Source organism: Falco biarmicus, chromosome 3, assembly GCF_023638135.1.
Source record: "Falco biarmicus isolate bFalBia1 chromosome 3, bFalBia1.pri, whole genome shotgun sequence".
In the NCBI taxonomy this organism is placed as follows: Eukaryota; Metazoa; Chordata; class Aves; order Falconiformes; family Falconidae; genus Falco; species Falco biarmicus.
The window spans coordinates 54940864-54967392 of record NC_079290.1 but is presented as its reverse complement, the minus strand read 5'-3'; the positions used below and the strand labels follow the sequence as shown (position 1 = coordinate 54967392).

At 42.6% G+C, this 26529-nt stretch overlaps 1 protein-coding gene across 1 annotated transcript in view; it reads right to left on the bottom strand.

Annotated features, from left to right (window-relative positions):
• The window catches only part of KCTD1 (potassium channel tetramerization domain containing 1), a 72600-nt gene that overhangs the window by 32903 nt on the left and 13168 nt on the right, over nt 1-26529 (bottom strand). The window contains 1 exon segment of the mRNA XM_056332183.1: nt 5562-5740. Within this exon segment, the coding sequence (XP_056188158.1) occupies nt 5562-5740 (179 nt within the window).

The following is a 26529-nucleotide window of genomic DNA, read 5'->3' as shown; positions in this document are numbered from 1 at the left end:
GCCACACGACCATGCAGCAATCAAATGACAAAATATAAAAGGTGAATAACTAGATAAGCAAGCCAATAGGTAATGAAGACTAAACTGAGCCTCTGCCAACCTCTTTTGCCTTTTCCTCCTCTGCCAGAACGTTAAAAAGTATTAAAAATCTGCAATCTGGATCATTCATGCTAACGCAGAAGACGAAGCTAGTATACAGCAATACTGAAAACTCCCAAGGAAGACTGCTCTTTACAACTTGCAACCAATGTTTCTTCTCAGAAGGTGCAAGCCTACTGTAGTCTAACTACTGTAGTGTCGCAGTGATTTAAGACCTACCACCTCATCAGGCTTTGATGTTGCTACTCTAGAAAGCTCACCAAATACCTCTACGGGTAGAGATGTACATTTCAGAAAAATGAATCCAAACAAGGAGAGGGGACATAAAGATACAGTTGACACCCACTCTGTCAGTCTTTCCTTAAAAAAAAAAAATAAATTAATAAATCCCCAAATGGTCATTAGTTAGAAAACTGTGGATTTATTTCTTTAAACAATTGGCATCACTTACAGCAGTTTGAGAGATACTATCCAAGGTGAGTACGAAACTTGCAATGGAGCTGCTCTAGTGGAGATGTTACAAAGGGAGCCCTATGCAAAGCACAGAACACCCTAATCACAACCCATCTCCTACCGAACCAGAAGTCTCCAGCATGGTGTGGCAACATGCACAAGTTTGAACTAAGGGCCACGTTGGTGTCTTATTTTGGAACTGAGGACAGTCTGCAGACCACAAAATGCCAAAACTCTGAAACAGGTGAACAGTCCTAACCTGCCTAATTCATAGCATGTCCTTGGAGATCTACCTACGTAACCCATGAAGGGTAAGTCTCGCTCACAAACTGTCAAAAAAAGCCAAGGATACTCTGGGCACTCTCCTAAGTAATTCTGTGCTCTTGATACAAAGGAAACCCTTACCAACCAAAAAATACCAGTGTCCTAACTGGATCCAAGTGTGTGAAATTTAATTTCCCTGAGGGCTGAGGGCGAAGATTGGGTAAGAAAACTGGGACATGAATGGATTGGTTCATATGAAAACCTGAAACAGCCCTGGGCAGAAATCTGGAAGTATTGTGAAATAACATGTAAAAAGAATCCATCTTCATATGCAGGGAGTAACTCAAGATGTAAGATAGCAACACAGATATCTCCAAAAGGGTCCACAAAGAAGTACAAGGGTTTTAATGAAATTTTCCCATTCTGTGGTGGGAATACAGGATGTGGCAATCAAATACCATGGGGTTATGCAAATATTTGTACCAGATGACTTGGACAGAACTTATTAATGATCCAGATGCTTTGAGCGTATGAGATAGACGACACTGCTGATATTGCTGATATCAGAGATATCAGACAGCTGATGCTCATATGATCAAAGTTAAACATCTTCCCATTTAGTTCTGATAGTCAGTTGAGGTTGCCTTAGCCTGGTGCACAATAATTTTCGGTAGATGCCATACAGACAGCATTAAGGCTGAGAGATGTAGGAATGCCGACCCCAAGCAAAGGGTTCCATCCTACTGCAAGATGATAATGCACTGCAAGAAGAAGAGTAGGCTGCTGAGGTTCAAATATCAGAACTAACAGGCCTGCGCCTCCTCTACTCATAATCATAAATGCTAAAACCTCAACCCATTTTCCTCAGACTCTCTGGTGACCATAGGGAACAACGGGACAGCATGCATGTGCCTCAGCTCTTGGGGAGAAAGGCTCCTTTAGCAGACCCTCATCTTGTATCTGTCTTCCCTGGAATAAAAAAATTGAGTTTTTTTCTGGGCAGTGGAAAGCAAACCTACTTTTTAAAATCTTCACTTGCAAAACCAAAATAAATAAAAAAAAAATAGTGCACCCAAATCTTTAACAGGTAACTGTTGGCAAGCATCATCCTGCAAATCTGGTAACTTAAACTAAAGGCTGTTGAGAAGAGGAGGTCATGACCTAGTTCAAAACAGAACAAATTCCAAAACCATAAGACTTCACAGAATAGAAATTATTTGTTTGGTCCATTCACATGGACATATGAATAACCGTCAGTCAGCAACTCAAAATCAGGAGGAATTATCTGTATATGGGTGTATGCATCAAGGTCTACGGTCTTCGACAGCTGCACAGAAGGACACCTGCCCTCTCTTCAGGCATTTAAAGAAAATTACTATTTCTTTCAGCAGACTGACCTTACATTAGTTCTTCTTGGTAGATATACTGATTGAAATTGCCTCTTCTTGAAGCCTAAGTCTGGCAAATTGTATTATTCAGCTGCATGAGATCATGTCTGAGGCATGGTCTCATTGGTGTCTTGGAAGAACCTGAAGCCTGTTGATGACATAAAATAACACGGGATCTTCCTTGTGAAAACAGTAGCTTCTCCCTGGTCTGGAATATAACTGGGCTCCTTTGATTTCTATGCTAGTAGATTTTTAAATTAATTGGGGGAGGGAGGGGTTCAGCATTATTTCAGCTTCAGAATTTAAAATTCTAGGAATAGTCAATTCAAAGCATCTGTTAGATAAACTGCTTGTCTGTTGGGATTGCTTCACTGTGTCAGCCTTTGGCCAAAACACAGACAGGCTCTGATTCCTTCAGTCACAAGAGCATTTGAGAGAAGCTCTCAGTGGTGTTTCCATAGCAAAAGGCAGGGACCCAGCATCAGTAGCCAGGCACTTTTATAGCTGCACCTAGGTTTCTTTGGAGGAATAAATAGATATGTGTCAGTAGGCACGTTACATATCAAGGCACAGACCAGGCGGAGGGATCTAACAAAAGAATTATGGGAAATGAGCCCTGCAAGCTACAAGTCTTTACCTGATATAATTTAAGGAACCCTTTTTTAAAGTACTCTTTCCAATTCCTACTCTACTGTTCAGGAAGGAGAAAATAGAGAGGTGCAAGATGAGGTGCTATTAAACCCAAAAAGAGAAGAAAGAGTACACTTGCTTCAAAGCTGAGACTGCTCTATCAGGATAGGTCTCCTTCACAGCAGCAAGTCACAGTGACTCCAGAGCTGCTGGTTTGGATATCACCCTTTCAATCTCACAAAGAAAGATGACTCTGGTACCTGGCCCACAGATGAAAGGTTCATTTTAGGCTTCTAGCCCTTAGACTACATGTAATACGAGTCAGAAACCTAATGACTTTCATGTCTCAACCTGTTAGATGCTGGAGCCTGCAACCTATGCCTTGACTCATCCCTGGAGCAGTGCTCTTTCAGGCAAGATAATCAAGACCTTATTTTTCATAGACAGTACTTTGTATGGCAGTAAGCCTCAGGAGTCTTCAGCTGGCCCAAAGATATCAATGAGACCCTGCCTTAGATTTCATGTCATTCACACACATGATATTGGCAGAAAAAGAAACATTCAAGCAATGTCGACCAAAACCTTGGCTTAATTAACAAAGTTAGACCGTAGACATGGACTGACTGCGTCAGGTCCCAAAGAACAATTTGTGTTAAGGTCCAAATATTACTGGATAATTTGTACCCAGTGCTCACCATATATATATAGATATAGATATAGATATAGATATAGATATAGATATAGATATAGATATAGATATAGATATAGATATAGATGTACACACGTGCACACACACTCTCCGCTTGGAAAAAAAATGTTAAGGTAAAAATTTCACAGACAAAATCCAAATGACTGCATCGTGATTGCATTATAGCTTCATGCCATTGTCTTGACATCCAAAGGAGTTTAATAATTGCTCTTTTGAAGCTGCTAATGTTAAAAAAAAAAACCACCTAAAACTATCAAGTTCTGGAAGTGGCTGGGAATTCCAGGTTCTAACAGCTATGCTGGAAATATTCACTCATCAAGGGGTTCAAAAGACACTTACTGTCAGAACTGAAACACAAACGCATGTCAGAACAACTTGAAACAGAATGACTATAATTCAGAGTTTGGATTTTCTTTAAATTATGTTTGAAGAGCTTTAAAATGTTTAATTTATTAAACAGGCTTTGATACTACAGGCATAGCTTCCACTTTCAAGTGCTACAATGGCTCAATTGAACATAGAATACATTAAACTTAAATTCCACTGCCGCCATACACACTTATGAAAGACATTTTAGCATTTCTTCACTTAAAGTAATATTCTGTCCAGTGAATTTAACATGAAAACAGAAGCTGCATGTATTAACAGCAGCAGCCTCTCATACTGCATACACAACAGTTTCAGACACCATCACTACTCCAACTACTGAAAAAAAAAGCTAAGTAATCACAACTCCTAGTAGCTGAACACAAACAGGTGCTAAAAAAAATTCCCCAAAACGATAGATTTGGTTTTCAAAGAACAGTTCAAGCTTTTCCAGAAACTTCTTCAATCTCTCCTGGCAGGCCTGTGCTTTGGCACTCCTCTATTAGTTCCCTCTGCCTGGCCTTCCTTGAGAAGGTTGTCATAAGAAAGTCCATGTGCCCAGCTCTTTCTCTTTCATACACTTTTATCTACTGTTCCCTTCCTCTAGCCCTCTCAGCTCCTAGTGTCAGAAGCACTACTCCAGTCCCACCTAAACCTACACAGGCAATGCTGCAGAGGCAGTAGTGCTAGTGAAACCATGCTTAGGACAAAATCACATCCCATGAAGTGTGCCTGGTACTCTTTGGAAGGGCAAGTCAGAGCTACAGGATCCAGAAATGCAAAACTACCCCCTCAAATGGTGTAAAGACCACAAAGATAACACTACCTTACCTCTAGAGCAGGACTGGGTGGCGAAGGACAAGGTACAGACTAACACTGCGGACACAATCAACACCTGCTAACTGATAACCAGCTCTTAGAATTACAGCATCACTACAGTACTTATCTGTCATCACCACCATGTAATTCCTGCACACACTGTGTTCAATGCACTGTTGTTTTTTCAAAGCTGCACTCTTATTGCACCCGCTGTACATACACTATTTGCCCATGCATGCAGAAGTTTTCTAACTGCTTAATATCAGTAAGCTATCACAGTGATGAATGCTTCATTCAGAAGGCCAGAGTTAAAAGCCTAATTATTTGAAATATCCTAAGATTCTATAAAAAGTGTTCAGTTTATGCTGTCCTATATTTTGTTACATTCAACCTTGCCTTCACCTCAAGTGACATATCCGAGATTACCTGTTGACAGTACAGGAGAGCCCTTACTGCTCCAAAAGAAACAAAACAAATACCCCAACACCCCCACCTTGGGACTTAAATGCAGTATGGCTACAGTTTTTGAATGTAATAAACCACAGGATGCGTGCCCTGGCATAAACCCACAATTCTAGGTGGCAGAAAGTAAGTGCTCTTTACTATCAACTTTGGTTTAGCACATACACACAGGGATTTACAGAAGTTCCATCTGTCTGAAATATAGCGAAGCAGGGAAAGGAAACTCAGTCTAACCTCCTACAAACAAAGAAGCCTAATTTGATTTTGAAACAAAAGGAACTAAATTTATCATTCTAAGACAGCCCCAGGACGTCCAAGCATGAAATGGAAGGAGTTGCCGAAGACATGCAGAAGAAGCTTTGTAAAGTTACCTGGAATCGGGGTATTTTGTAAGCGTGGCCAAGCTGCTGGTATACATGTGCCCACCCACATCAATGTGAACTGGTGCGTTGGATTTTGTGAGCTGTGCTGGAGTGGGGATGCCTTGATTGTTCAATGGAGATGCAGGGGATCTAGTGATGAGAGGTCTTGACATATTGGGCCGACTGTCCTGTGAAGAGATAGACCTGGGTTAATGATCTCCTTAAAAACCTCACAGAAACCCAAAGTCTTGAGTCAACAGCACCATCTCACAAGCCTCAGATTATGACTTTTATCTTAGTAAAGCACAGACAAATATTTGGCAAGTTTTTCAAATCAATCCAGCTCTGAGAGTCTTAACTGGCTACTATTTAAATAAGTGGGGCAAAATGCAGTGATAAAAACCACAAAGTAGAAATCATGTGCAATAAAGCAAGTTCCTCCTGAACACTGCTTGTGACAGACAATCCATACCAAACAAAAAGGTCATTCTTGAATTTAAGAGCTGATAAAGGCTCTGACAGAAAGAGCTGCAGACAGAAAGCTCAAGAACAGTTCCTGTTTTCCTTAGTTAAGACGGCCCCAGGTAGACTTTCTGTTCCTTCCCAAGCCCTCCATCACTGCCGTACAGCCAGAACAGAAATACAAACCCTCAACTCCTCCATCCTGCACACTCTTCTCTCGAATTCCCAATTCACATAGCACGGAAACAGAAGCAGAAACACCTGGACTAGTCAACTGCTCATGGACTGCAGACCACTGGACATCGACAGCCTTTGAGAAAGACATTTTCCATTTAAAAGTTATACGTATGGCGACAGATGCCCCCGCGTGCCCCGCATAGGCTGCAGGTCTGAGCGACTTCCCCAGGCAGGCGAGCTCGGAGAGCAGAGCGGGAGCCGATGCTTTGCTGATGAAACCAACTTTTAGTCACAAAGGGAGAGATGTAACGCCAGCGAGCAGCAGACGCAGCCTGCGCGCGCGGTGGGTGGGGCAGGGCAGGGCGATCCGCTGGAGCCAGTAAGGCAGGCTGCATTCAAAGTGGGGGATTAAAATAGAAATGCATTTCAGAGCGGTTTTGAGACAACCCCGCTTTCGACTGAAGGAAAGCTCCACACGGGGTGGAATCTTACAGGGATGCCCTGAGAACTAAAAGCCCTTGCAAATTACCAGTTTTTACATTTAAAAGGTAAGCAAAGCAGCTAGAAGTCAGATACACTTCATCACAAAACTCTCTTTGTTCTTTCGACACGTCTTTCAGCTGCAAAAGGTAATGGATTCCTTGTAAACATCTCCACAGAGCCAGGCAGAAAACCTTACAGAAGCACAGCATGGCCGTGAAACAATGTTACCCGGTATTCGGACCAGCAAAGTCCTCCGCTGCCAAAAACATAATTTCTCCATTTTTCACGGCTGTTAAAAGACTCAAACCTTAAAGGCAACACAAGCCAGGTAAACGTCTAACTGAAATGATTTACGGGACAATGTTGCACAATAAATCCAAGTAACGTGTAACAAAAGGCATCTATAAACCACAAGGTACTTAACTAATTTTCCTTCATACACAAAAGCAAGTTTAGGTCAAATCCTGATAAAAATGAAGAGGATGAAGAAAAACATCTAGTTTAGACGTTGGGGGTGGGGAGGGTTGGGTTACTTCGTTTTCTTTTTAAGCAGAAGTTAATATAAATCTGCAGAAATACCACGCTTAATCACTACAATTGCTTGAGGAGGTGCCTGCAGCACAATGAAGACAAGTCCAGACAAAATAAGGTACACACGCTATGCAAAACTAATGTCTGCTATAAATGCTATGTGGTACAACCACCACCCAAGATGCTACTGATCTGCAGTATGAAATTTAGTAAAATAATGAAGAAAAAATTAAAAACTGTATCTGGAAAGGTGGAAGTAAGAATGCAAGGAGTGACGCAAACCAAAGGGGTGGGAAAAAATGCATTGGACGATCAGCGGGAGGACAGCAGCAGGTGTGAGGAAGGCAACACATTTCAGTGCTTAAAAGCAGACAAACACTTCGGGAGGGGGAAAAAATCATCAAAGAAGGCTGAGACTGAAACAAAAAAATCTGCAACTAGTATGAGACAGACACCACCTCCTCCCCTAGCCGAATCCTCTCTGGCAGAAAAACACAGCCCTGTTGCAATTTAGCACACTGCAGCACCACCGAGTCTGTAATAGTTTTTCAATTGGACACATTCTCCTGTATACTCTGCCTGGGGCTGCTCAGGAGAAAATGAACAGATTTGCAGGGTTAATATTGTAGTTAGGCTGGGACCTCATTCAGCATAGCTGTGATAGTGCCGGCTGCATGAAACGGTAGAAGAATGTGTAGTATAAACATCACTGCCAGGATGGGAGACAGGTCAAAGGACCATGGGCATTTTACAAGGGAAAAAAACCAAAAACCACAAAACCCCCCAACAAACATAAGAAAAGGAAACCAGTTTCCAAAAACGAGGTGTAACCAAGCTGCCATTTACACAGTTTACCTACTAAAACTCCCAGGAAATAAACACTTTCTAACAGAACCTTTTGCTATCTTATTTCACCTTCCTCTTTTTCAACATTTCCCCTTCAAGTTACCTGTATTTATTGTGCCTTAAGGAACGATGCCCATCTGCTCCATGTTTAGATATTAAATACAGTAATGCTAACCTTGCTCCAGCCTTAGCTCACAAAGCACATTTCCCCGGATTAAACCAATTCACTACTGTTTTAGAGACCACTTTAAAATTAGGCAATGGTATTTCTACTGCAGCTGCCCCAGAGAAATTAAAGCAGAAATAGGATTCAGAGAACCAGGTGCTTAAAAAACCCAGTTTCTTTTATGTGTCACAACCCACTAGCGCAGCCACAGCACAGATCACCATCCAGTGTGTATGGCATTAAGACCACTCAGACATTTAACAGATCAGAGTTAAATCACTGCATTAGTTAAATCACTCTGTTGGTTCAGCTATGGAAAGAACAACACGGGGGCAAATAGCCTCTCTGCAGAAATACACGGCTTGTGTTGGATTATTGCAAACATGGAGGTGAACAAGCTTAGGTAAAACGTGGTCAGAACAAGGCACTGCTGGTATATTAAGCTTCTACTACCTGAAGTGATTACAAATATAAATCCTTCAAAACAATTGGAGGAAAGAAAGGAGTCATAGAAACCGAACTCAATGGGATCCAGCAAGCTATCTAGAACAGCTGACAACAAGAAGAATCAAAAAGCTCTCCAAAAGCATGGTGTGCTTGGTGTCAGGCAGGTGAGACTTGCACCCAGAGTTTATAGCTCAGCCATGGCTGTTCCCACGCAGGAGATCACAGAGGTGGCTGTCTGCCTCAGGAACTGCACCAACTTCATTCACAAGTGGGATACAAAGCACAGGCTGGATTGGCAGTGACCTTCCTAATCTGTCAACAGCCCATTTTTCACTCGGTACCTTTTCTTCTCAAACTTTTTAATGTTTACCCTACAAAAAATTAAATAGGAACAGGAAATCCCAGGTTTTACAACAGTTCCTGTGCACCAAAATAATTCAAATACTCCGTAAAAAATATCATTATTAGTATTCAATGATACTTTTTTTTCCCCCAATAACTTCTAAAAAACTCCGTGAGTTCTGAGTTCCAATCAGAATGAATGCATTACGGAGATTACATACTCTAAAGTGCTAACATCTGTGCTCTAGGCAAGTTCAAGGCATTTAGGTCACATAAAACTTCAGTTTTCGTTCAGCACACAGAAACACAGCTCTGTTGGAGAAGTTCGGGGCTCCTCCACTTTGCTGCTGCTATTTGAAGGAGCCTTTCAACAACAGGCAGCTTATAGGCCTAGGCCTTCCCAGTATGTCTGAACCTGCTTCTCGTTTTCTGCTCTAGGCAAGCCCTGCGGTCTTGAGTAAAGTCATTTCAGTTCCCTTCTTAAGCCAGAAACCCTGACAAAACCACGTCACTACAAGACAACCCCATCTCGCTCACAGGAGGACCAATGTTCAAGTACAAAACATCTATTTGATTCACTGGACTGTGGGGATCATTTTAGGTTGCAGGTCAAGACATTGCTGGCTAGGGTTATTATAGCCAACATCTTCCCTGTCAGCCAGTCCAGCTCAAGCAGGAGTATATATATAGATATAGATATAGATGTATGTATATATGTATATATAGATATATATGCGCTACTCAGTATGCTGTAGCTCTACCCTTTGTATCAAATTCCAAACAAACCAGGTGCTCCCTGTCACTGTCCAAGCAATTATTACTGCTGAGAAACTCCAAGTTACATATTTCACACTCTCCTGGACTTTTGGAGGGGAGGGGAGGACAAGCTTGTCTTACCTAGTTGAGACATTAGAAACAATAATCATGCAGTTGTTCATTCTAAAGCATAAAATCTCTCTGTATTCCTTATCTTTTTTTCACAACAGAAAGCCATGAGGGAGATGTTTCTTCTCACAAAACCTTGGTGCCCAGGAACAGCTAGCAACAGCAGTTAGCACACCCTCATCAGCCACCTCCAGCAGAGAAGTCTCCTCTGACCACATACATCCCACTAGATGGGGCATGAATCCAAACAGTGAAAAAACTTCAGAAGTTGGAGACAAATCCCTTTCCCTTCAGTACAAAGCAGAATCACTCAAGTGTCACGGAGAGCTACGCACCCGACTGAAATAAACAGCAGACTGATGCTTAGGGGTGCTTGCGGGATACAGGCAAGCCCAGTTCAAGTCCCGCATCCAAACCAGGAACATTAGGACTACTCTAAGGTTTGGCTCCCATAGAAGTGTCCCCATTTTGAGGATGCACTTTTTCAAAACAAACGTTTCATTAAAGATTAAAAAAATAATCACGATCATGTCTCACCACAATGCTTAAACAAGTACCCCCTGCTTTTTTTCAATTCAGCAAAAACAGTCGCCACAACAAAGAGGCTGGAGAAAGTGTTTATTCCACATAAACAACACCAGTACAGTACAAACAGCACTTCTGGAAGGTGCAGCAAGCAGGCAGAGGTACAGAGCTACATGTCCAGGAAGCCCAGGTGCTCGTCCTGCTGGAAGGGGAAAATCCTGGCAGCTCTATGGGCTGGTGATATCCTCACACCAAATTCTCTGGCTATGGCTGTGGTATGCTCCATCCACAGATGACACCACATTGTGCTGGCCCCTCAGAGCCCTTCAAGGTGGTTGAAGATGACCATGTGCACAACATGGAGCATGCAAGCTGCATTTTGGTCTCTTGAGACATGCGTGCCTTTGTGATGCCTTCTCTTCTCCTTTGCTCTGAAGGGCCCAGAAGCACAAAGAAGTTGCTGAGATCTTTGGCAAAAGGTCTTTACATGTGAGCACATCCGTGCCCTTTCTTCTGCTTCTTCACCCATACACCGATGGCCAATATCTCTCTGAGGACATGGCGGTGCTGGTGCCACTGGGTCTGCAAAACAAAGAAATAGCACATCATTTTCCCCAGTGAAAACATGCTGATGCACTGTCATGTTTTGCCTTTCATCAATATAATCCGACTGCTCTTTCCCTTGCAGCTGCAAGCTTTAGGATTACTGACTCCAAACATTACGAATTATGTTTATAAAGGAAAACTCCAAAACAATTGTGTTTGAGTGCCATATGAGAAACAGGCCCAAAACACTATCAGCTGCAATGCAGTGCCACAGTAAGCCAAGACACCAGGTCCTCTGAGACTCAGCAGTAGTACTACAATTATTATGTTAGACCTCTGGAGGAAAAGCTTCATTTTAAATCCTGAATGCCTGTCAATATGTGACAGAAGGACAAATAATCCTATGCAAGACAGTCAAATACAACTGAGAGCTTGAGAAGTAGGAAGGTGTTCTTGAGATGCTGAGGCAGTCAAGCACAGCAGAAGACCTACTAGTAATCCCAAGCAGCTGCTAACTACGCCCACCACAAGTGCCATGCTTGCAGCACTCTGCTATTTGCAGAACCACATGCAGCAACGTATTTTAGAAAGGCAGGTGCCACAAGGCTGCCTGAGAGAGGCAGAGGTACGCAGAGGGGTCCATTGTAGTCAGTTTGTAAGGTATAGGCCATCATGAAAAAGAACCTTGGCTAAAACCTGGCTGACACCCTTTCCTGGAAGTGCCAGGAACAGTGCTAGGCTGTCTTCTGTATCCTGCAATAGTCCACACACAGATCAAGACTACAAAGGTGGTAATGGACCTCCTGTCACACTAGAGTGGCTACAGGAGTGGTGATGGGAGCACTTACCTGCAGGACAATTTTAACTGCTACATCCTCCTTGGCCCACAGAGGCACTGGCCCCGGGGTGGAGCACCGATCCAGCCCCTAGAGACGGGGGTCCCTTGCTCCACATCCTGCATGTTGGCTACTCACAGCCTCCTCCTCTTCTTGATGCTGGCGCCGCTCAGCACTGCAAGTGCTGGAGAGATCGTCGCTGCATTTCCTCGGTAAAATGAGCCTTGCTGGGATTTCATCAGAGCTGATCAGGACCTAGAACAAATGCCACAGGTGCAGAGAACCAAATGCAAGGCAAGGGGTTGAAGGAAGCAAGGTATTTGTGCTGGATGGAGAGAGCTGCCTACCTGGAGATGCAGGACAGTTAAGAATGCCCTGGGACAAGAGCTTGAAGACACTTTGAGAATCCCAGTGCCCAGTAGCTGAGTCTGCAGAGCACAACTGACTTCAGCAGAACAGCATTAACCATACCTTCCTCAGAAACTGGCCACTGAGGCCATAAGAAAAATGTCTAATTACCTGGAGAAAAAGGATTTAGGGGTAAGGGAGGAGTCAAACGAGGACCCGTGCTTATACCATTACAGCAGTAAAGGTGAGTCCAAAACCTGGAATAGGTCAAGTTGACAGAGACAGGACGTATCTTCTCAAATCCTTATAAACTTCCTCTGGAGATTCCCCTAAGCCTTGAAACTGCAGACAAAAGTTTAATACCTCCCCCAAGATATCCTATAAATTTGTACTCTTTACGGGAGATTAACTCAGCCCCTTGCTTCTTTGGGAAAGCAGTGCTGAGGCCAGCCCAAATGTTTTCATTTACTACAATCAAGTCCTGCAAGTGAAGCTCTGTTCTGCACTGCTTACCCGTTTCTTGCTGTACACATCCCATCTGCTTTGGTAAAGCAAGTGGTAAATGTGGCTAACACAGGATCGGACTTAAGCCCTTAATACAAGCAGGATCTTTGGTGTATTTCCAACCCATTGCACTATTAAAAAAAAATAAAAATTCTACACATAACTTGGGGGTCCAGCCCAGATTCACTAGTCCCAAACACATACACTTCCACTAGCCACTTTGGGTTTCACAATGGAAACAGATGACTTCTATGGTCTTCAGATGTGCTGATTCGATCCTCGCTTGGTAAAAGCAGCCATTTAGTTTACAAGCAAAACTGGATTTGAAAGCTGCTCTCAATTACCGCACAGCACACCACTGCCCACCTGACACTGTATAATCACAGGGTGTTTACCCCAGGATGCAGCAGGCAAAAACATCCCCTAACCATGCTGGAGGACGCAGTGTTTAAACGCAGGACATCAGATCAAAGGTCAACAGACCTGCTGTGCTGCTTTAATGGCATCCTACGAGAGGAGCGGACTGGATACCTGGCATTTCAGGCTACTTTCTCCACCAGAAGCTGGTCTGTTCTGCACCAGCTTCTACTCAAACTAGCAATAAAATTGATTTAGGAGTGACCAGAAGGAAGCATAACTCCTTCTGCTGCAGTCATTGTGGACACTTTAAAAAAAAAACAAACAAAAAAACCAAAAAACCAAAACCCTATTAAAAAGATGAGCAGTCCTTGGGAAAGCGGCTGCCAGATCTGAAGAACCTTCAGCAGTCTGGCAGCCCTGCCTACAACACTACAGCTGATACAGAAGTCTTTGCTTCTGCTGCCCCGAGGACAGTTTCATTTACTTTCTTTTAAACCTGGAAAATAGGTCACTCGTTGTCTCTTACCTCTATCAAACCTCAGGTAGCAGAGACAACATGAATTTACCTGTACTTCACAGGAAAGCAAGCACACAAAGGGAGTTTCACCTTTTGGCAAGGGACAGAGGTGACAGACCAGTTCTCCTCTGTACAAAGCTTCATTCATTCCAGCGACTGATCCAAATACCTTGGACCACTTCATCCCTGCCGCTAGAGGTGTGGCCTGCCAGCACCGTTGCAGATAAATGTACCTACGTACTCCAGGGCTGCATCCAGAGTCTATACCTTCTCCCTAAAAGAAGCAGCTGCTCGGGGAGCTTCCCCAGTCCTTGGGAATCGCCCAGCACAGAGCAGCTAAGAGCTCCTGCTGCCTCCGTGAGGGATGGGGGATCTCCCAGCTCATCTCCTGCACCAGTGCAGGCAGGTGTGCAACAGCCACCTCCACCCCATGCACGTACCTGGGGTTCAGACCAGGAACAGACACGGGAAGGGATCGGGGAGCTCTGAACAATGGAATCAATCTTCCAGCTGTTCCCAGGTGGACATCTTGTAGGTTGAGATATATTAACAAGGTGATTTTTAGTCGGATTTCTCTCTCAAGTGTTGTTGCCTTTTATCCACTTCTAGGAGGCCCTCCGCACATATTTTGTAAGAGTTTTTACATAAGAAAAGGACAAGAAAAAAACACCACTCCCTCCTGAGCTTAGAAGGAAAGGACTTCTGTTTGCCAGAACCATGCTGGTACAATTTGAATGCAAAGTTAAACAAATCCTTAAAGATGGTGTCAAAATTTGAGTGGGAAAGAAACCAACTAGTTACATTCTTCTTGGACCGAGTTTGCAATTTGTCCAACAATCTTCTGGTGAGAAGCAACACCAAAAAGAAAAGCATTGCTAAAATCTGTCTGTTTTGTTTGCGAGTTAAGATCCTATCAGTAATACATGAATAAAGATTAACATCTTGAATTGCAGTCCTATCTGAAGATTTTAAAGACCCATAAGAATGCAGACTTCAGTGGGATAACTGGAAGATCATCATGAACTGTCAGAATTTGAGAAATGGTTTTTTCTTCTTTAGATTTGACTCACAAACTGAACAAAAATAAGCCTGTACTGCCTTATTTGAAGTTAATTTACACTCCAGTTTGAATAGCACCTGCCCTTGGGTATGTTCCAGAAGAACATCTACCTTTCCACAAAGGGAGGCTAACACCCATTGTAAAACTTCCAGAGGCACATTAGATGTCTGTTCCCCCCCCAGCAATTTCACCCTTAGAAGTAGAAGGAACGCTGCCAGTTACAGCCTGTGCTGAGGAAACATGAGTTATAATTTTACCCTGGGAAAATTGCTGAACTGGGAGCTTCTGGTGTGGCATAGGTCTTGCCTTCGCAATCCAATGGTTCTTTTGATTCAGAGAGGCTTTGAAAGAGTGGTGATGAAAAACATAGCCTCTCCCTTTGAATCAGCCAGCCGCCTGCTTTCCTCTGCACTTTTAAAATTTGGTTTATTAATTTGCCTGGGAGCAGAAGAAGATAATACTGGCCCATCTAGAGAAGATGTGTTTTTGGACATATCAACAGAACGTTATCTACTTCAGACTGAACATGCAAACAACCAAAAACCCACCTTTGGACTATCTGAAGAATTTTATATCTGGAATTACCTTACCAGGCTTAAGACAGACACAAGAAAGCCTCTATTAGCTCTTCCTGCCACATAAAGAGGAAAAAGGGGCAAATTATAAGGGTCCAATAAAACCCTGTCTTTGAAATGCTGTAAACACAAGAGCTCTAAGCACTCTCCGGATGTTTCTTGCAGCAACCAATAATAAAATATTCTCAGACAGAATCATCATTTCGAAGACACTGTGTCCACTTAGTAATTATGAGACTAGACAATAAAACCAATAGACAGCTTCATCTATAACCTAACTGCAGAAAAAAGGCACAAAGGGGCTTTAAAGCCATACATTTGTAATTACCTAATTTATGATGAAGATGCAAACAGAACTGCAACTGACAGCTACAGTTCAGGCTGGTCCAGAATCAGAAATATGGTGTGAAAGGTGTGAAATCGTAATCTTAAATTATACATCCCTTGATCCAGTATAAATGCAACTGTGGGCAAAAAGGACTGACTTTCAGGAGACCTGCATCATTGCTGGGTTCTCCTCCTCCCTCCCATCCACCTTCCCTCTCAGCAGGACTCCCAAGCTGAACTTAGCAAAGCAACGACCCTCTCTCTCAAAAATTATCATCTACTGAAACCCCACCAGAGGGACAGAGACTGCCAAGTGGGAGGACAGCGTGAGGAAAGGGTAAAAGCTGAACTTACTGAAATGACAGGCTCTTTTGAAGACCTTGTTAAGACGGACTGCAATAGGGAGCGTTTACTCGGCTCTACCATGCTCCCATGCATTTCCAGGGCCAGCTGGGACTTTGTCTTCTCCTCTTGTAAGTCCCATTAAAATTATCAGCCTACAGATTTCATAACAAGCAGGAGAACAAAAAAAGCCTGAACACTATCATGAGAAAAATCACATTATCATTAGCTATTTCAAAACACACATGGGTTGCTTAACACCTCAGGACGGGCAGCATAACACCACAGAGGTGCTCCCTATGCGGGGACAGGATACTGCCTCCTGCTAAAAATACACACACGAGGCAGTACGCGATGACAGGGGCCTCCCCAGAGCTCTGGAAATGGGCTATCCACATGGCGCACAGGACCTGAACCGAAAACTATCAGTGACCCAGATACTTCCTTACCCCCGCCCTGTATAAAAAGTGTCCATCTTTGGATTTTAAATCCCTCAGGGGAGTAGGTATGCTTTTTGGTGGCTGGTACGAAGGGGCTGAAGTCCTGAATTAAGCTAAATACAGCTGTGGTTAAATTCAAAAGGCTCCTTCAATGCAGTACCACATTAAGGTTTTTTAGTTCGTTTTACCTTTTTTCTGGTGTCTGACGTTTTCTTAAATGCTGGGAAATCTTTTAGGGATTAAGGGAGAAAAGGAACTGTGGGGGTTGATGGCAATTTTTTTCTGTTAGTGTGAAGAGCAGAATTTGAGGAAAGGAGAACACAGGAGTCTGCTCTGGAAGGCAAGAAGAGTGCTTGGCAAGACGATGACCGTATGGCACATGAACAAAGCATATTTTAGATATGGTTCATTAGATTCCATTATGTGTAAAAGACACTTTAGGAACCAAGGCTAAGAAATACAATTGTGATTATTAGTATTAGTATTATTATTTTCAGACCTGTAGGGGTATCTCCAAATAGTCACTGTGCCTCAGATGATAAAAACATCCATTTGGCAGCTAATTTTAGTGTTTTCTGCCCACAAGGTTGGATTAACCCTGAACATATGTAACCACGTGCTTATATGCTAACAGAAGCTATCATTGCCACCACCAACCCCACGAAGCAGCAATCCACTATCTAGTTGTAGACAGAATGACCTCTGCTAATTAGCTCAGCAAACTCTTAATTTTTTACTAGAAGGCTTTTACTTGACCCAACACCACAACAGACTACACACATAATCTTAAATTAGTGGATGAAATCTTATACAATATACATTTCTCTGGATGGCATGACCTGCTTCTAAGTCTGCGTTTGTGCTTCTCTTTCATTACTACCATGCAAAGCACCAGTGCTTGGACAACAAAAGGACCTAAAAAAATGTTTAAAGAAGCAGAAAAGACTACGTCTGTCAATCAACAAGAAACTTCTATCTCACTTTTTCTAGCTATGGGCTTTTATTACCTCTAATGTACAACACATTTCAGTAAAATTGAAAAGCAAAAAATAAAGATGCATTAAGATAAACTGATAGCATATATAGTTGTGTTATGACACCTAAACCGACAAAGAGTCACATCATTAGATGATTCCGAGGGACAGCTCAAAATTAAAAAGACAAACGGCAGGTTCACAAAGAAAATGAAAGCTAAACAAAATACAGTTATTTCATTTTTAAAACATAGAGAAATGAGACAACCCAAGTCACACACTGTCACTTGCCACAGCTGGACCAACCACTATGGAATAAGCATTTAGGTATGAAATTTCTCTTTCGGTAGGCTGTTCTTTAACAGGGCTCTTGCCAAGAGGCTTGGCTAATTTAACTGTTGATGAGGCAGCAAGCTTTATATGAAATTATCCTCATTGAAAATAATACTTGAAATATTTTGTTGAGTTGGTGTGGAAGGGGCAGAAGACTTCACCTAACTAAAGCTAGAAAAAATAAACCCACTGAGTATCTTGAGTAGTAATAACAAGTAAGACCATGCCGATAAGGGGAAACATCCTCTATAGGTCCAAACTAACTACTCTGAACTACACCTGACTTCTGCAATGGAGAAAAAACAACTTTCAAGAAGGATCAAGAGTACAAGATCGGGAAGTATCTAAAAAAACCAAACAACTCTTTAAAGAGGAATTTGAGTATCAAAAGTATAAGAAGGTGAAGATGTCAGGTAGAGAAAATATCCACTATGATGACACAGTAATTTTAAAAATCACATGCAAAAACCCCACCACGTGCCAGTAGAGACCTGAAAAGTGGAAGAAAACATCACAAAAGGCGGAACTGACAAGTAAAGGAGCAGATAAAGGGACAATGATACACAGGGACACATCCCAAGTCTTTAAAACCAATTCCAGATAAAGTCTGGGAAGATAACATCTGCAAAGGATTTTATCTGGAACAAGGTAAATTTGAGGAGAACATCAGGAAGGTCTTAGAGCTTCTTGTCTTAACTTGGTGCTTGTCTCCTGCCCAGAGAAGCAGTGCAGGAGACCATCAGCTCCCTCTCTGGCATGGAAGGGGAGGAAAGCAGAGAGGCTGAAGCACGACCATTCCTGAAAGAGGCAAGGGAAGGCAGCAACAGAGATGCAAAGCACATATTGGGAATGGGAAACTGAAGCATCCCCTGTTGAAACCACAAAGCTCTGCAAGAAAAAGGGCAGACAGAAGAAGAAGGCAGCATTTAATCTAAAAGAGTGGGGAGAAGGGTTGTGAAATTAAAAAAAAAACCCAACACAAAACAACAAACATTTAAGATGACAGGCTTTGGTCTCCCCTCTGGAACAAATACTCAAAAAGCTTGCCTTCAGGAACAGATGACTTGTAATGTCAGAAATAAAAAAGCATTTGAAACAAACAGGAAAGGTTTTGAGGATCTTATGGTGATCATCTAGTAGAAGGTAGCAGATATTTGCTTCAGCAACAATTCCTGAATTACAGATTTGTCTCATGGCAGCCATCTTCCATGCCATTACAGACACACTCGACTGAGTGATTTCTGCTGGATACCACTCTGGAGTTGAAGAACCAAAGGGGAATAGTTTGGCAACAGAAGGGGTGGAGTGGAGGGATGCATGGCAAGATCATTTTGTTTTTCAATAGAAACACTAAACCTCGTGATTTCCACCTGTGCTGCCCTGCACAATGACAGAGCTTCAGTCCAGAGGACAACAACAGGTGAGGGTATGTGTGCGCCTTATTCCACATATTTGACAAGCAGTGTGGAATGAGGTGTGGCGAGAGGAATTTGTAACTCCAGCCCTGGTCAGGAAAGGTGGCTGGACGCCAACCACGCCATGAAGGTCTTGTCATCTAAACTGCAAGTAAAGTCGTGAGGATCCTGACACTTTCTCATATTGAGGTGTGCCACAGATACAGAAGAAAGAAATTACATTGCAGCCACAGGGTTTGATAGCCACAGGAATCTCACCTGCCACACACTTGCTGTAACAAAACCTCTTAACCCATCTCACGGTGAATGAGCCTTATGAAATGGTCAGCACCAAGTCGCTTCACCGAGAACAATACACTCTTGCTGACAGCAACTTTACTTGACCAGAAGCAAATCCGGAAGTTTCTCGGAGGCTGACGCTGTGGTAACTGGTGGAAAGCGTCTAGTAATAAGGATGGAGGTTCACCTAGTAGGGACACAGTGAAGCAAACCAGGAGATTCATCTGGGACTAAGAAACCCAGAAGAAATCTGAATGCATGGCTCACCTTAAGTAGTAACAGTTACATCAGAAATGGTTTTAAACACAAAAAAGGAACTGAAGACAACCAGATAAACTCTAATACTCATGTGCAAATGAGAATCAATGATGATGATTGATTTTTATAAAGGGTCTAACAATACAGTGCAAACTAATTCATCCCATCTGAAGCCTGGCAGCATTTGGTATATTTAATTAAAAAAAAAAAAACCAACAACCTGAGTGCATTTTTTTCTTCTTCCCTTTCTTCTGGCTCTTTTGCCCTGCTGACGCTTGTTTGCATTATGTCTATTTTGAGCTAAATTAAATAGGAGAAGCAGAGTTTTGATTCAGTAGTAGCAATAAATGGGGTTAGCCTGGCATTGATCTGTGTAAAGGGGCCAAAGCTAGGACTGCCAGAAGCAAAACATGGTCAGTGAACTCTACAGCACCAAGAGTGACCCTGCAGCTGAATTGAATTCCTAGCCCTGATTACAACAGAAAGAGACTTGCTTTCCTGAACAAAGAGTATTTCAGGCAGCAGATTAGCAAAAGAAAGTCTACTTAACAGCAGACGGAGGAAAAGAATCAGAAATAAGAACCACAGCACACTTCAGAGGATTTTAGAAAGCTTCTGAACAGTGCAAACCAAATGCCTGCCTCATTTCTCATAAGCCAGAATTTGGTCCAAATGCTGAAGAAACAGTATTTTTCTTTTGCATCTCAGTTAAATAGCTTCAGTTAGTAAGCGTACAGCACGGAAGATGAGCCAAAACCACGTTAAGGATAGAACGCTGAAAAAGTTACCTTGCAGACTAAGGACATTTGTCTTACAATCCTACAGGAGAGGAAATCATGTTTACTGTAAGAGGAAAGGCTCCTTTTATAAATCATGCTTAAAATTCAGCCAGCAAATTTATACAGAAGGAGAATTTCACAATCCTTAGGAAACAGATCAAATTCACTTGCTCTCTGGATGTTTGTACTGTTGTGCAATGCAAAACAGCGAGAGCACAGCAGTAAGTCTAGCCTCATGACTACCGAGTTTAATTGCAGTGTATCTACAATGGAGAACAAAGTGCCTCTTATTCCTGCTGCACTGTGAGCCCACTGGATCTCAGGCCAAGCAGGGCTGGTTCAGGCCAGCATTTGGAGAGAGGCCGGCAGAGCACTGGAATGGGCTGCTCCGAGGCCGAGGGGGGCTCGCACCTCGCCCCCAGTGAGGCCACTTCACCCAGTAGGAGCACACAAGGTGTTGGGTGCTCACAGACTGCCAGCACCTTCAACCACTGCTCCCACCGCTTTGGCAGGTCCGTCGGCTCTTCACAAGTCCTATAGTCAGCAAGAAGCAGTCTTGAAGCGCAGCCTTGTCAAGCAATCTGAGGCTGCTGGGCAGCAATGCTTCCTATCCTAATTTTTTTAATCTGGGATGTTTGGGTGGCACCGGGCTGCGTGTCCAGGGCTCACCCTTGCTGGAAACCCTGGGACAGACCAGTCACCCAGCAGTGCAGCCCCACTCCTTGTGCTGGCTTGGCCAGGAGCACCGGGGACCTCAGCCCCCCCGAGCAGAGAGAGAAAAACAGAAAATCACTCATCAACACTGCTTCAACCTTTAACCCATTCCTTTTCCACATTTTACAAGAAATGCTCATTAACGTGTTTCCCTAAAAACAAGGATCACAAAATACTGAGCCAAGTCAAATCCTGATGAACAAGCCCTCAAAGGCCTTCAGCCCATTCTTCCTCCTGCAAAGTCCCACAATGGATTTTTGCTTGCTGCTTTACCAAGTAGCAAGGGACAAGGTGGGGACCCATAGGGGAAAGGGAGGTGATTTTAAAGAGTCTGTCGGAGTACTGACAGCCTGCAAAAATTGTCAGAAATCTGCAAGACAGCACCCTGTTTTTTTAACGCCACTCATTTGGCTTGCCACTCTTATTATGGGTTGATTCCACTCTTCACTTGAGTTTTGCGGTGGCTGGAGCGTTGAACACAGGACATGTGGTTGTCACAACTAGGAACTTGCTGACTGATTTATGGGAACTTACAAACCCACAAAACCAAAAGATATTTGTTATTCACTTACATTCTGAATGTTCCTTTCACCTCTCATTGAATAAATCTCAGGCAAGTGAAAGTTTATTTCTATTAAAGATTCTGTTTCCCTTCTGTAGAAGGGAGCCTAAGCGTAATATACCTTTGCTATGGAAATCACCCCACAATACCTGCCCTCCCCGAACAGCCCAAGGTCAATAGACTTACATTGGTAACAACATCTTGAAATTAGACTGTCATTTTAACATTTAGTGGGCAGAGACAAGAACAACAGCCTAAGCTTTAAATACATTATGATACCTGCCTGACCGTTCCCTTTAAATGAGGACAGCTGAGGGCTCAGACTCACCATCATGCAGCAAATAGCTGTGCCATTTAGGACTGCTCTTTTTTAACCACTCCTCTCCCCAAGGCTACCACCCTCATTGCAGAGCTGGCAGAACAGACCATATGCCCATGCCTTCTGTGTTCCAATGCGCAGACTAAACATGGCAACTCAAACTGCTGGTGATGAGGACAGCACCCAAAAATTAATTATCCCTTGACCAAGGTTTGCTGCAGCTGCTGAAGCATAGGCACATGGTACCTTTTGCTGACTCTGCAAGGGAGCAAAAGCCTTCTGCAAAGGAGGCGGACAGCTGAGGGCAGTAACATCAAGCAGAGATTTGCCAGGGCTTGTCTGTCAGAGGACAATGTCTTGCATTTTAACCATTTTGGCACATTCCACATTTGGTATTTTCAGGAGCTTTCTAGGATGTTTATGAAACAACTGCAAGGTAGGCAACTAAATTGATGGTGGCACAAAGAATGCCTTCCCACATTCCTCTCCCATACTCTACCATCAAAATAAATGAAGATGTAGTTTATGTTTCTGTAATTACAGCTTGTTAAAAGGAGAACAGGTTGTTAAGTTATGGTAAGAAGTCCGTGAGCCCGTACCCTGCTTTGAATACCACAGCGATGTAGATTTTACCAAATAAAAAGACCAGTCAAAACACTACTCGGAAGGAATCCATGCTCTGATATCCTACAGCATGAAACTATCTACCTTTAAACTAGTCCCACTTATCAAATCAATCAATTGGAAATTGTTCTTAGGAGAGCTATTGTAATGCAGGTGACATGCAGAACACTGTCAAGTTTCAGTTGTTTAATATTAAATAATGAAAGGGTAATATTACACATTTCATTTATGACATTTTCTACCATACATCTACCATACGTCTCCTGCTTTTTAATCCTGCATTTCCACCATTACATACTCAGAGTATTTATACAGCCTTGTAAAACTCCCAACACAAAAGAATAAGCAACAAGAACTTTTCCCCATACATTACTTACCAACTTAATTATGTAATGTAATGTGAAAGGTTTATGCGCACCAGCTGGATCTCATTACAGCTAAGTTTCTGTCTTTTTAAAGTGTACTTTATCTGGAATATTGAAGTTACTGTGAATTTCACTTAAAAATGTGTCGAGCTGGCATACACGCAAGTTTATACTGCAGGATGCTAACTCATTAAATAGGTTCACAACCAGTCCAGTTTGTGTACACTTATTTCTGAAGTTTAAAATGCATCAGATAAATTTAAATATTTAAATATCTGAAGCCAACTATGGATTATTAACTGAACACCTCAGCCTACTTCAGTTTTCCCCTCCTAAGCATCACGGTAACTGGAGGGATGCTACTCCTTGTACAATAAGAAAACTAGCAAGAAAGGAACAGTTTCAAGAGAGCGTTGGTACAACCTCCCTAATGATCAGTGCCAAGACTGAGGAGCTTTATATACCAACATCCATCTAAAAAGCAGGAGTTTCAGAGCTGTGAAGAATTCAGCAATAAGACCGTCAAAGAGGTTATTAAATACCCTGTTGAACCAAAGCAAGCTTGTCACACACTTTGGTATTACCAGTTGAGAGATTCCTGTTCAGTTGTGAGGCAAGAATTGTGGTTTAATAAATGCAGAGAACAAAACCAAGCATAAAAAAAATCATGTGCAGTGATTTTATTTTTGTTGTATATTTGACTGTAATTACTGTCTTAAGTACTTTAATTGCCTGGCATCTCCTCAAGTGCCTTGCCTGTGGGGAGGGGAGGCAGGGCAGCTTATAGTTTGTTATTAATGAATGAAGTACAAACAAGTTTACCTTGTCTGTAATCAACATTCCCATCAAAACAGTTTGAGAGGAAAATGCAAAAAGGTCCATTCATCCCACAGACCCAACGTGATTGTGTTAATAGCTGCTTTTTAATGATTAATGTCCTTCTGCCACATCACTTACACTTCAGAGGGGGACTTGGCACACATCTTTAAAACACCCACACGAGAAGCATCACCTACTTGTCCAATCCTATTCTCTTCAACAGACATCTGCTCTTGGCCACTGATGTAGGGATGGGGTACGGAGACAGACACCCCTCAGGTCTGGCCCCATATGACCTTTCTTGCATGAATTCTAGGTGAGAAACGGGGGTGTGCACTGAGGGGAAATCTGTAGCGAATCTGTAGGGTCATTTACAATTGCTCTGGAATGACATGCATCCAGCCCTTCTCAGCTGGAAATAATTTTTGCCTGGAGCAGAAACAGAGTGGAGGGAAACAAGAACGAGTGACAAAAAGAAGCTCATGCAGGATAAAATAAGATATACTCATCTGCTTCATTAAGAAATGATTAGACACAACATGCCATCAGTAAAAGTCAGTTCAGTTATATGAAGAAGACGGTAAAGCCAGGAGGATGGAGAAGCAAACTGCTATTTTTCACAATCACTGAGAGCCACGGAGAGTGCAAAACTGGCCATTAGTCTTGTTTTTCCACTTAAATTGATACAGGAGTCTGCTACTTTTAGATAACATCACATCCACAGCCCAGCAGACCATCCAGACAGCAAGTGTACCACTGGCAGAGCCAGCTTTCTCACGTGGCCATCAGCCTGTCCTGACAGTCAGGAGCTCACCTCTGGGGTGAGGGCAGCTCTTCCCCCGCCTCATCTTCAGACTGCCAACAGGAGTGACAATCAGTGTCAGCTCTGGTGGCCTGCACTGCCAGGATACTTGTCCACTAGGATCCAGACTGAGACTAATTCTTGCACAAGTCACCGAAAAAACCCAACCAAACAGCAAACGCTTTAAGAACAGCTAACCACTCTCCATTACTAAGATGAGGACTTTCTGCCCCAGTCTCAGGTTAGAATGCTGGTGCAACCAGACTAACACCTTTTACTAGCTTTTTCAGCCATGTAGCCTGTCTCCTCCTTATAGCCTTTAATCAGCTGGTACCTCATCTCCAACACTGCCATCGCCTATCTCTTGCAGCACAACTTCTTACGCTACTGGCATTGTCCCGCTGGCATGCAGGCTGCACAGTGCTTGCTCCAGGGAGGCTTTATCTTGTGGTGGCCACTTCTCACATACATCCCCACCCCTCCACCCCCTAATAAAACAGAGGTTTAATTTTCAAGTCAAAACAAAGCCAGCAAATTTGACCGTTTCTCCAAAACACAATACTACTGCTTTTACAACAGTGCTCAAAGTATCCCCCTACCACTGCCAACAAGCAGATATTGTTCATCAGGTGAACACTTCTTGAATAAGTTTCTTATAAAGTGCGTAACCATGTATCTTGATGTAGCTGCATATATAAAGCTTGGAAGCAGACGCTGTAAATACTGATCTGAGGTCTCCTATCATTAAGATGCAGAGGCAGAAACTTCATAGAAACAGACCTGAAAAGAGCCTGTATAGAAGTTTAGAATATATTTATGAAAAAGTGGGGTACAATATGATAGCAGCACGACTTCTTCTCAAGAATGGGTTACTGAAAGTTAGCATCCAGCCACCTACCACCAGAACCAATGAGAAATTCCTGACTTCTCAGAGATATGACCCTATATTTGTTTCCTTAGAGAAAAAGATGTGTTTTGATCAAACATGCCACTATGGCATTTAAGGTCGTCATATGTAACATGAACTGACCACACAATAGAAATACAGGCACTAGTGCACACAGAATAGACTAGCATACACAAGTCATTTCGGATGCAGACAGCTATTCATGGAAATACTTCAACAAACTCAGGATTCCACTAGGAAACTGCGAGTCAGATAGACATGGGGAAAAAAAAAAAGACTCTCCAACTGTCTCCTCTCCTCTAAACCCTGAAAACTTCCCACGTGCCTCCCCATCACGCAGCGGAGCTGCTCTCTCTGTTTAGCATCCAGGTGGGATGAAGCTGTCTTTGAAAGCAGGAATCCACCGGGGTTCTGCTCAGAAATTTTATGAAGTAGCTTGAAAATTAATGGAGTAGATGACTAGTTTATACAGCGCTTTGATCAAAAACATGTTTTCCCAACTTCCTCACTGAGTTTTAATAAGATGTGAATGAGAAACTGATTCGGACACTTTAGTTTACAAGGAGTATTTCAAGTAGCTTGAGGAAACCAGTTTATTGTCCATTAGGCATAAAAATAAACACAATGCTTAGAGGCTGTTTTACCACAGCGCTGAAATGGTTTTCTTTTGGGATACATATCCAAGAACCAATGCTTACTCTGATACAAAACTCTACAGGAAACCACTGGTTTAAATGTCACATTTTTTAAGGTTAAGGAAAAAAATCTTTAGATTTTCGTTTCCATATGAGGCAATAATACAACGTACTTAAATTAAGTCATAATAATTTTCTTTTAACTAACTTTAAAGTTGAAGAAAACCAAGACTCCCTGCCCCCCCCCACCCCTTCAGTGTTCTTTTACATTTTCCTCTAGCATTTCTACTCTAAAGAAAAAAAAAAAAAACCACAATTATTCTTTGCCATCCCTCTGGGTCTGTCTGTTCCTTGATCAAATCTTTCTTCAGTGTACCTACTACATTTGTTATTTAGCATTAGAAGAGAAGGAATTTTTTTAATCCTAATTTCTTCTTCCAATTTTAGCCCCTCTCCAAACAGAAGCATTATTT